This window comes from Adiantum capillus-veneris, chromosome 21 (genome assembly GCF_014529385.1).
Source record: "Adiantum capillus-veneris isolate H3 chromosome 21, ASM1452938v2, whole genome shotgun sequence".
Taxonomy (NCBI): domain Eukaryota; kingdom Viridiplantae; phylum Streptophyta; class Polypodiopsida; order Polypodiales; family Pteridaceae; genus Adiantum; species Adiantum capillus-veneris.
This window is the reverse complement of record NC_140951.1, coordinates 101,660,585-101,672,592: the sequence shown is the minus strand read 5'-3', so window position 1 is coordinate 101,672,592 and position 12,008 is coordinate 101,660,585. Positions and strand designations below refer to the sequence as shown.

The 12,008-nt window shown below is 40.1% G+C and overlaps 1 protein-coding gene across 1 annotated transcript; it reads left to right on the top strand.

Moving 5' to 3' along the window:
- Positions 1 to 4,441: 4,441 nt before the first annotated feature.
- LOC147431441 (RING-H2 finger protein ATL79-like) lies at positions 4,442 to 6,144 on the top strand. The gene has a single exon (XM_086494042.1). The coding sequence runs from the start codon at positions 5,103 to 5,105 to the stop codon at positions 5,700 to 5,702; it is 600 nt and encodes a 199-aa protein (XP_086350168.1). The 5' UTR covers positions 4,442 to 5,102; the 3' UTR covers positions 5,703 to 6,144.
- The last annotated feature ends 5,864 nt before the right edge of the window (positions 6,145 to 12,008 follow it).

The window sequence follows — 12,008 nt, the reverse complement described above, 5'->3', positions numbered from 1 at the left end:
TAATTCAATCCACCATTTTCTAGATTTGGTTTCCAAAACTAAGTAGTTCCTCCCTTCCCCCCCCCCCCCCCCCCCCCCCCCCCCCCCCGCACCCCCCGCGGCTTGTATATATGCCTATCATTGTAGGGAAAACCTCATATTTATCTTAGCATACTTAGTTATATTATTTCTTGGTTGTGTGATCTTGAACTTCTGCATCTTCATGTGGATTCCTGTAGCCGTATTTCCAACAAATTATTCTCTCATTATTTGTTGGTCAGTGTGTTCCCTGTTGGATATAATTGATGTGGTTGCACTCATTGTGTTTTCTTGGGGATTAGCAGGATGAATGCTGTTATGTGTCAACAAGTTAAAATTTAAGTGATATGTTGATGAAATACAAGTTTAATTTGGAGACCACTTAAGTAGTTGTAACAATGGAATATTTTTGAGTATATAGTGTCCAACAATAAGAAAATGATTGACAACGAGTTTATGTAAGGAGCTAGCTATAGTGCATGAGTTTAGTGAAACTCCACGGTGAAAGCAATTGGGGGCACAATCCAAACAGTGCACAGGAGGATGTAGGGTAGACATAATGAATAAAGAGTTGTAGATATGGGACATAAGTATGTGTAGAGCTATGGGACACCATCTAGTGTAAGGGAAGGAGCTATAAAGGTGCATGGTAGTTTCAGTTGAATCATTGTACAAAGTCTATATATGGTGTATTTAAATTTTTGGACAGACATAGTATAATGCAAGGCAAATGTTTTTGGTGAAAAAGCTAAAACTCTCTATGCATAATTCAATATTTTTTTCTCATATTTGTAAGTGTCTTCAAATTTTTTCATAATCTCTGTACAAGTTTCAACTTAAATGTGTATTTACTTGATGATGCATAGACATACACAAATACTCTTACGGGCTCTTGAGGAATTTGATAATAGCTTTAGAGAAGATGCCTACCTTTAAACATAATTAACAAAAGGGGGCGGGGCAAAGGGGGGGGGGGGGGGGGGGGGGGGGGGGGGGGGGGGGGGGGGCCACCTCATGAAGTAGAGTATTTGAATCATCGGATGGATTGGCAACATTTCTAGTGAAAAGTGTATCTCAACTTACAATCATGCCGTTGGAAAATTCAATACTATTGAGAGTCGGCTAGGGGAAAGAGAAAAAGGAAAACATACCCTCTACAAACTAAGAAATACATTTTAAAAAAATTAAAAAAAAGTAGCTCAAATATTTGAAGTTTTTCTTTGACAAATCATAGACGGAATCATGCATGCTTATGAATTTGATTTATCTAGAACATTGAGTGGCAACATTGCTATACTAGGATATAGAAAAACCATAAATCTAAGATTATATTTGAAGTTAATATCAACAAGAGGAAAATACAAGAAGATATAAATATATTACTATTTTCAGAGATATTACCCCCAATTATAGTTGAAGTTCTTGCATGGGCTGACATAAAAGAGTTGTGTGGATATTGGTATCCTCAAGATGAAAGGAAAGTCTTTTCCTCAAGTACAGTCCTACAAAGTGGCTATAGTAACGTATAGACGACAAGTACAAAATGTACGTAAGGACAAGAGCAATAATGCAGTACTTTTTTTTTGGTGAAGAATGCAGCCACTATTTTTGTAATGTTTCCATCAAAGGGCACTTGAAAAGTGAAGGATATGCAAAAGAGAGAGTGTTTCTGACTTGCTTTCTACTAGTGCTTTGCACTATCCAAATAACACCTTGCTTACTTTATTGCATGCTTATGGATTCTCAATCTTGTTATGCTGAACCTTTGTCTTTGTTAATCAAGACACTATATTAGTTGTGGGGAAAATGAGATCTAAAGCAACACTAGAAAATAAAATCACCATACATCTAGTTAGGGTTTGCCTTCCTAAGAGGGGGACATAGGGTTGCAAACTTGCTCCCTTGACCAACTTTTTCTCTTGCTTATATGAACTTCTTGAGTTCAAGCCTTGTGAATACCACCATCGATTTTTTGTTTTACCCAATGGGGCACTATATGTTATCTAAAACCAAATTTTCACCCAAAAAATTTATCCTACTTCGTCTGCAGTTGTGGCATGATCAAAATCCTAATGCAAAATGCACACTACATGGCTGCTGAAGTAATGAGGGGTCCAAGAAAATGTCTGTCAATAATGTCCAAGGTTCGTTTATAGATTTCTCATTGTCTTATGTGCTAATAACTGATTTCAACTCTTGGAAGTGATGCAATGATATATATATTGTGTTATTGGGATGCCATAACTTTCTATATCCAGGATGTAGCCTTCACTTTGGCACATAAACATAGCTATTGGTGACCATATGCATCCATTGTCATACACATTGATTAAAAAAACCTCTTTGTACTTTGTAAAGCTTTGTTCTTATTTTGTTCGTGGTTCTCTTGCTTATCAAAGATACACTGGTATGTTTTCAAGGTTTAGCCTTAGTGTTGCAAAACAAAGCAGAAGAAAAGATTTAGAGAACAGTTATGCTGGACAAGGGGACTATCAGAGACTTGCAAAAAAAGTAGTATTCTCACAATCTAATTGATTTTGGGTGATCATATTGAGTATTTGTGAGCTACATTCTTGTGTGAATAAGAGTAGGTTGGTTAAATTGCTTTCTTTTTGGACATGATATTATCATAGTTTTGAAGTATGCTTTTATTGAGATGTTCACAAGAAAATTAGTTTCAACAAGTTAACAAGCTCAATCACATTTGTTGGTCGCCTATCGCATCATTTGGTTCGAAGGAATTGAATATAGGAGCCTTTGATGAATCACACATGAATCATCTTATATATAAAAGCACCCCCTTGGTTCCCTGACATTGCATATCGCCTCTGGATTCAATGTTTTTCAGTGAACTTGGATGAATGAGCTTTGATTGCAAGCAAGAAAATGGCTATTCCTTCCTACCCTATCAAATATGTGAAGTTCAAGAAAAATGAAAAGCAGCAAAATTAAATGGCTTTGCAACACCTACACCGTTGTTGGCCACGAATTTAGAAATTAACTCACGCTTAAAACATTGATAATGACTTTTCAAGAATAATATTGATAAATTGAGGGGATTACATACAAAATCACAAAACAAGAGGTTTTTAGTTCTTTTGCATCAAAACAATGACCTTTAGGATATAATGGATTTAGAAATAAGTACATTGTTTATTCTTTTGGCACCACTAAAGCAATGACATTAAAGATGAAACAATACACTGTTTATCTGTTTAGCCCACCATATATGCTTTGAGGTGGACAAATTGGTTTTCCAAATTCTTATATTGATTGTACCCAACTACAAAAATATACCTTATAGCAATCCAAGTGGCTTGTGCCTTCTCACCAAACTGCACGTCTGTTTGGTTGCTTGAAATGTTTATATTGACTGGATTATTATTTTGCGTAAAAATAGCTTTATCCGCCATAACTAAAACAATAAAGTTGTCGAATTTCTTAATGTTGCATACATACTTGATATTTCTTAGATGTCTCTCCTAATTTAAACACCCATTAGACAGGACCGTTTGTTCTCTATATTAAAGGACCCCCCCCCCCCCCCCCCCGCCCCCCGAAAACACACACAAAAACAAATGAACGTGATATATGGCATCGTGATGAGGGCAAGGTCTCCATTTCAATATCCCTCAAGCCCGTCAATTTTGGTATCATGGGATTCTCACCACACTTTAAAGCTCTCTCTCTCTCTCTCTCTCACACACACACACACACTGCTAAGAAGTCTTGTATACATGTTGCACTAGAAAGAAAATACGAAAATCCCTCTTTTACCATGTCATGATTGGTCTCATTGATCCCACATTTTAATACATTTAGTTAATTTATCTAGATCAAAATACACCTACTCCTATTGTATTGACACGATACATTACCTTGATTGGAAGATGCATTACCCCACCAAAGCTATTGAGCAAGTTGATGTCAATATTGAGAAAAAGAGGGCCATGATGTAACAAGGAAGGCATGGTGTTGAAAATGATTAGAGGAAAGCAGCTGTAAATGAGTTAAAAGCGTTAGAGGCGGGACCTCGATGGCGGAAGGGGGGGGATCATATTTGAGTTTCACTAGAGCTTTTCCCCATAAGTTCATTGCATGAAAGGTAAAGCACATGTATTTGCCTTCGAAGTGTGGCATCCACTACACACACTGGCATGGTTTTTCAAACTATGTGCTCAAAGAGCATTACTTCCACTAGGTTGCCCAATAGTGTATATTCCCTTTCACACCTTTATTCTTTTTTAGATCAACACAACCTAGTCTCATGTGTCATCTTTTCCTTGAGAACTTGAGCCATTGGGAGATGCTCTATTGTGGATAAAGGCCAAGGCATCTCTCTCTCTCTCTCTCTCTCTCTCTCTCTCTCTCTCTCTCTACTATACAACCTACGTTTACTAAACTCTTCCATATAACATAAGATAACATGAGTGCTATCAAAGTAGCCATTCTATATGTAGAGCATGGCCCTCAACATTTCAGTAAGATCTTACTGGAAACCTTGTGACTTACGCAGAAAAGTTTCCTCAATCTTCACCGTCTTCCACGAACCATTTTATATTTAAAATAAAGCCCTCTGACCCTTTACTAAGATCTTCTTATAAAGCACTCTACTTTCATGGAAGTTTCCTTGATTTTAGTCATATTACTTCGTGTCTAAGGCCTTTCTTCTATAGTGTGTGAACATAGAGCATGCTACAAGAGCAATACTTGAGCAAACCTTAAATTACACTTGCAAGTGCTCTCTCTCTCTCTCTCTCTCTCTCTCTCTTTAGAACAATAATATCATCTACCTATCTATCTATCTATCTCTCTCATTACCCACCCACACACACATAGTTGGACTTACCTTATAGATACATTATGTTCCTTGGCACTTTGGACCGCATACACACTCTTCATTGAATTGAGACACAGTTTCATTTCTCTGCATCTATACTCTCTCTCTCTCTCTCTCTCTCTCTCTCTCTCTCGACCGTCTCCCTTCGGACCATAACAAACACATTCTTCATCGGGTTCGCACCAAGCTCTCCTTCTCTGCATTTGGCTAACCAAACCTGCATTGTTTGGTCATATAAGCTATCATGGAGACCTCCGGGAATTACACCCTTGCTCCTGCTCCTAGCTACCATTATTGGCAAGCCAAATTGATGCCTGGCCCTGGGAGCCCTCGCTACACAGTCCTCATCACCATCTCTCTCATTCTTCTTCTGGTATGCGCTCTGGGCATGCACTTCTTGATCAAGTGCGCATTGAAATGCTCCATGAGAAGAAGAAGAAACAGAGAATCAATGGCGGAAATGGCCACCTCTGCAAAGCAGACAATCGAGGGCCCCAAAATCGAGCTTGAGCTGCTGCCCATCGCTGTTTATGGCAAGCTTTCATGGCCTGCTCCAACTGCAGCAGCAGCGGGCCCTTGTCCTCCTCCCCCTCCTCCTCCTCCTCTTTCTCCTTGTCTGAGAGAACGCGAATCACAATGCCCCATCTGCTTAAGCGAGTTCCGCCACGGCGAAAAGATGAGAGTTCTGCCCCTCTGCAGCCATGGCTTCCACTTGACCTGCATCGACGCCTGGCTCTCCTCCAATCCCTCTTGCCCCATTTGCAGATTCGACCTCACGACGTTACCCTGTTTACACCACTCAAATGTAAAACCTAACACCCTAGCTGGTCCCAACCAATGTTAGAAAGAATCGGGGTATAGTGTATTTTAACAGGCTAAAATCATAATCTCCCGGTTAGATTTTGAGCTTGCCTTGAGGAAAACCAGCAAATTTACACAAGTTTTAGTGCAAATACCGGCAAAAGCTTCAATTTTTGACCTGAAAACCGGTAGAATGTCAAGTTTGCCCATATTTTCTTCAGTTAGGAATGTATTTTTCTAGCCTTGGTCCGACTCCCAACTCGCCTCCAAGCTACCCCCCTGCCCCCATCTATAAGCAAGCACTTACCGCTAAATTTGGGAATGCAAAGGAGAAAGTCCTCGTTATACCTTACGGCCCATCACGAGGAAATCAGAGCCGTGGATCTAATTGTAGAGTTCCATCCTCCACCCCAAACACATAACAAAAGAGAAGTGGAAAAGGCACATGTAAAGTTAGCACAATGAGAGATATATCTTTTTTTTTTTGTTTTTCTGCCGTCTCGCTTGCACGAGCTAGTTTTACTGGATTGCGCCCACTCACCCACACCTCATGTGCTTCAAAGAGAGATATATCTAAGCTCTAGTATCAGTAAGTGTCAACCACATTTTGGTTTAGCATGTGGAGAGACATTTCTTTGGTTTAGCATGTAGAGGGACATTTCTTAACTCTATGATCTGTTGCCATTACAATTTTACCTCATTGGTATAGCTCGATGTATAAGTTCATACTAGCCTAAAGCAAGTGACAATGAGTGTTGTCAAATTTTTAACAATGCTGCCCTCCTTGTTTTGTTGAACAAGGTGAGTAGTAACAATGGCCTACATAAGGACCCTCTTCGACACTAACTAAGACCATGTGAGAGAGTCTGTGGACCTCTACTGAATGTCTCTCTTGAACACTCCTAGGATAGAACATTGGCTTTGCCAAGTGGTCCTGCTCAACAAGCTTACTCCAATGGTCTACAATTGCCCGTAGGAGTTCCAAGAGTTGGAAAACAAGGAGCAATTTCATGTTGATATTTTTGGGATTGCATTGAGCGATACCCATAATTGTGAGTGGAAGACTTATATTAACTCAAAAGGGAATGTACAAATATCTTCAAATAGGTTAAGTGCCTTGAGGGATCATAATACATGTTACGAGCCCTTATCACCTCACACACGTCATGGAAATGAGTGTCAAGCAATGAAGGACTCAAGTGCGTCTCAAGATTAAATTATTATCTATACAATTATAAAAGGGAGAGGGATTTCCCTCCCCTACACGTGACGAAAGCACCTCTAAGCCGATAGTGTTCTCTGCGTCTTCGGACACACAGTGAGGGCGCATAGCGAACAAACACACACACACACACACACACACACACACACACCGAGAGAGAGAGAGAGAGAGAGAGAGAGAGAGAGAGAGAGAAGAAAAGAAGGGAGGAGGGGGGGGGGGGGGGGGAGCACGCCGACCATACTAGTGTATATAAGTCCCTGTGGCAAGTTTGTTCCCCAATATCCGATTGAATTTGCTTATACGAATAGACAAAAATAGGACCATCAATGTGATACATGACCAAAGTACAAATAACAAAAACATAAGTAAAGGGAACAATGTGAAGGTTCAATTCTAAAAGAATAAAACGAAGGAAAGGCAAGCCATATGCACGATGTTCGGGAAAATGCTTTATCTCAAACATACACAAATCTCTTTAATCCAATTCTTTAGCGAAAAGTTTGCAAGTTAAACTATATTTTTGGTCATATTTACACTTTTTTTCTTGCAAAATGTTTCTTTTTTATTCGCACGTTAACCAGTTGTCTTTAATTTCTAGCCAATTCTCTTGAGTTTGTAACCAATTGTCTTGAACTTCTAGCCGGATTAAGGCTACATTGAAATTTGAGACACTTTTCTCAAACATTGCATGTTAGGATCTTTTTTTTTTTGCATAACTCACCATCGCAAGTGAATTGTATTATAACCATCGAAAGAAATACAGAATGGCTTTAAGCTCAAACCGAGCTGTGAGATTCGAAAGATAACAAACTGGATGTCTTTACAACATATTTGAGCTAATCTTTTAAGCTTTAGCTTATGGGTGCCAACATGGCTTTGATAGTCCTAAACCAATCACTCAAGTCTTATTTGCATCCAATCATGCATATCGTTACTCTGCTCTCTTGTATAATCTCCGAAAAATTTGCTACAGCCATTTCTCCTCAAACACCCGACGGTTCCTCGCCTGCCATAATTGATGGAAGAAGCAGTACCTGACTATTTGAGTGCATACAAGAAGAGCAGGACTTCCCAACCTCTTGCCACCAAGGAACAAATCAGACTTGTAGAGCTGCATGTAAGGATCTTACATGAGAAGATCCATCAAATTGACAAACTAAACAAAAGAGAATTTCCACTCTTCATATGAAAAGGCTGAAGCCAAAAAGAAGCAATGAAGCTATTTCCTTTACTGATATTTGGGGCCTTTCTTGGGATAGATCCACTCAAGTTACTAGTGGCGACTCCTTTTGTAGAGCCTAACATTTTCTCACAGGAATGATGAGAGTCAAGAGGTGCCAGATTGTCACTTCATTTGGAGAGTGGAATCTCTAGACGAGAAGTGTGCACACAATTGACGAAATAAATTTTTTGGTTGGTTTGGATAAGGGTAAACGCAAGAAGTTTTGGACTTACCTCAACATCATGAGCTTCTCTGAGGGAGGCATGGCATACCTAGCTAGATACGGTTGGGGGTAGGGGACCACCGGCATGCTGGGGGCCGGTGGTCCCCTGCCCCCAATCGTACCTAGCTAGGTATGTGGTGCCTCCCGAGCAGAAGCTCATGATGTTATGCATTGTATGAAAAACATTGAAAAAGGCTCCCTTTTCCTACATGAGAAAAATTCTAAATCTTCTTGTGTAAGCTTGTGCAGAGAAAACAAAACTCGAATAAAGGATTCTATGAGTTTACTGAATAATCATACATTGATATGCCTATGTGTTCAAGATGTGCATGCAAGCGACTTGGTTAAGGTATGTGACTCGTGAGTCCCAATAAGGGAAACGTGGGCCCAAACCAAAACTGGCCAAGGGGGCGGGATGCCAAGTTATGAGAGTCCCAATAAAGGGAGCATGTGCTCAAAACCAAAAGCAAAAATGGCTATGAGGGTGGGATGCCAAGTTATGAGAGTCCCAGTAAAGGGAGCATGTTCTCAAAACCAAAACTAGTCAAGGTGTAAGAGCAGGGGAAACTAGGGTCTGAGAGTCTACCACCCAACCACCCTTTTAACAGGCAAGCCCCTTGCCCTTTGCCCTAGTTGGACTCCCCGTTCCACACAGCCTAGCCCGGCCCTGCCCTTGTCTAGTCCGTCCTTGCCGATGTCCTGACATTACTCCCCCCTTAAGAAGAGTTTTCATCCTCGAAAACAAAAGTGGGAGGCTTCTTCTTAAGAACACTAATGTTTTTCCAAGTGGCATCCTTCATGGATCCAGCTGTTTGGTTGATCGGAACACGGTTCCACAGGAGGTTCAATGAAACCAAGAGTAACATCTTGATTTCCACATTGTTGTCCATTTGCAACCAGCTTGTGTTACCGAATCCTATCCTATCATTGTGTGTAGACTCCATTTAGAACACACATGAGTATTCAAAACGAGTTATCACACAAAGATGTACCCTAAAGAGTATCTCGTTTCACTTTCCATAAAAGTAACTTGCTAACATACTCATTAGTCAAGTTTAAGTCCTTGACTTGTTTTTTAATCTCAGCAGTAAACAACCCCACCATCACTAGTTTTCGAGGTTGAGAACTTGATTTATACATGAAGAGACTACCGAGTCGCAACATGCATTAACTGATAGTAAGTAAACTCCAAGAAGAGCAATAAATGCTTACTAATTGGATCGCATGGTGCTAACATACACACTTGCATATCCTTTATCACAAAATTATACATTGTAATCTGCATATCCCCTTGGGTAAGTGACAGTACTGAGGTGTGTTTTCCCCACGGTTTACAGCCAGACTTTCCAAATGGCTGGTAAACGGGATAACAATATTGTACCACATTGCTGAAGAATCAACAATGGAATGGATAACCCTCGTGGTTAACTTGAAAAATCTACAAGCATCCAAACCGAGCCATGACCTCTATTGGTGATTGGTAGACCTAAAAAGTAATCTCATAGAGATACTGCACTTAGAGTGCAAAATGCTTCATAAGCAACAACTTGAGTAATATGCATGCCATTCCAAATCAGGCTTTGCTAAACACTAGGGCCCATAACACCTAGTGTGCATGCATTTAGCAAAAAACAGATCCGAACATGTATATCCATGGTGATCCTTGCCAATACTTATGGCAAATGTGATGCGCCTAGCACACATTAAAAAGGAATGTAAATAGGTATGAAAATAAACTAAATACTTTCAGTTTGCAATCTCATGCAAGCCTTGCTGAAATTTTTGAACCAGAAGGTGAAACAATGATCACTTCTAGGTACAAACAATGAAACTTTTTCATTTGCTATATGTATAAACAATCATCTGTAATGTTGTTTAGCAGTACTTGTACCTTAACAAGTCATTCTAAGTTTGCCACTGAAATTTCTCCTGATACGCCGTGCTAAAAATGGTCTAAAAAACTGATTGAACCAGCACTTAGGGACTTTGTCGTGACACATATTTGAAATAGTGGGCGCCAGTGTCAGTCCCAGAGTCTCATATTTGCCACATGTGGAATATTTCTCAACTAAGGATGTCTGAGAAAAGAACATCCTACAAGTACAAGATGTACTTGTGTGTGGAGGTAACTGCAAACACTCTACGATGGGAGTGAGAGGGACCCTCATTATCCTTGCTCCACACTGGCTAAACCGAACTCCTTGAGTCCCTAGACCATGTTGTATCCCATGTGACAACATGTGCCAAATCGAATCCTACAAGTGGATTCATAACAGCATAATGTACATTGGACACTACGGTCCAAAATAATTGTTTTGACATGCCCTAGGCATGGCCCTGAAATATTCAAGCGTATTTAAACGACTTGAAAAAACCAAGAAATTCATACTAAAAACTGGAATATCATCAAATCAATAGGTGTGTACCTGGAGATTGAAGTGAATGCTCACTTACCCTTATTCAAATACAGAGGAACGTGTCGTCCACGTGTGAAAAAACAAGCAACATTGCACTAGAAACCCTGGGTGTTGCCTTCGCAATCCAAACCCGTTGAGTAGAAGCTACGTAGTTAAACACCTTGGTAAGACCCTTTGTAGAACTGCGCAACTAGCAGGTAACGGTAACCAACCTAGTTAACAGTGTATAGAATGATGAGAATCAACTTAAAAAGTTGATTTTTTCCGCTACCGCGTGGTAGATTGCGGAATTCTTTCCTTGAAAGTATAAAAGATCAAATTGTGATCCTCAATGCGTATGGGGTGATTTAGTAAGCACCCCTTGGGTCGTACCCAAAACTGTGATGCCATAGACACTCGTAGTGCTATAGAGAGAGCAAGAAATCCACACAAGTGAGATGCCTAGTCGTATCAACAGCCATGCTGTCTCAACTGTTTGCTTCCTATAGACTCCATGGTATAGATCAGCTGATGTAAGTGCAAGAGTATCAAAAACTCAACTTGAGCATCGCACTAGAAACATATAGTGCAAAAATGACACCCTAATCCTCCGAAAAGACAAGACTCTTGCTCGTCCATTAACGTCAAGATGTTCAATGTGTACTCCACTGGGCAAATCTGTTCGATCCTAAGAACAATCACCCAAGGAATGGCAATAGTTGGGTCTTACCCAAAATCTGACAATGGCTCATAGTCAGCCTGTGTATGGCTCCTAGCTCTTACTACAATTAGTGTTCAATCGATAAACCTATGAAAACGAATGTGAATGGCATCTTGGCCCATTTCTAGCTGAGAGTTAGAGCACTGTGGCTCATGCTGACTCCCAAACAAAACATGTATGAAAAGCTTCTTAGAAATTTTGCATTATTCTTGAGAAAAATAAGAAAAAGAGAGAGAAAAAGAGCATGCTGGGCGGAGGAACTTTCCTTAAATTTGTAGAGGGTGTGCCTAGAAGGTGTGCTCTTAGACATCTTATGCCTGAATTGCAGCTTATCATATAAGCATTCCACAATCTGTCTGTATGACGCTCTCATCGAGAGAGGAAACAGAAAACACAAGTCAAATCTTGACCATCTACCGTGTATGGGTCGTGACTATATGAGGATGACTTGAAAAGGGCACCTTGCCGGTTAATCTAGTCAAAATTTTAGGTTCTTTTAGTGTTGTTGAGAGTTGATAGCAACCAACCATCGTATTAAACAATCCATCACTACAACAAAAAAAGG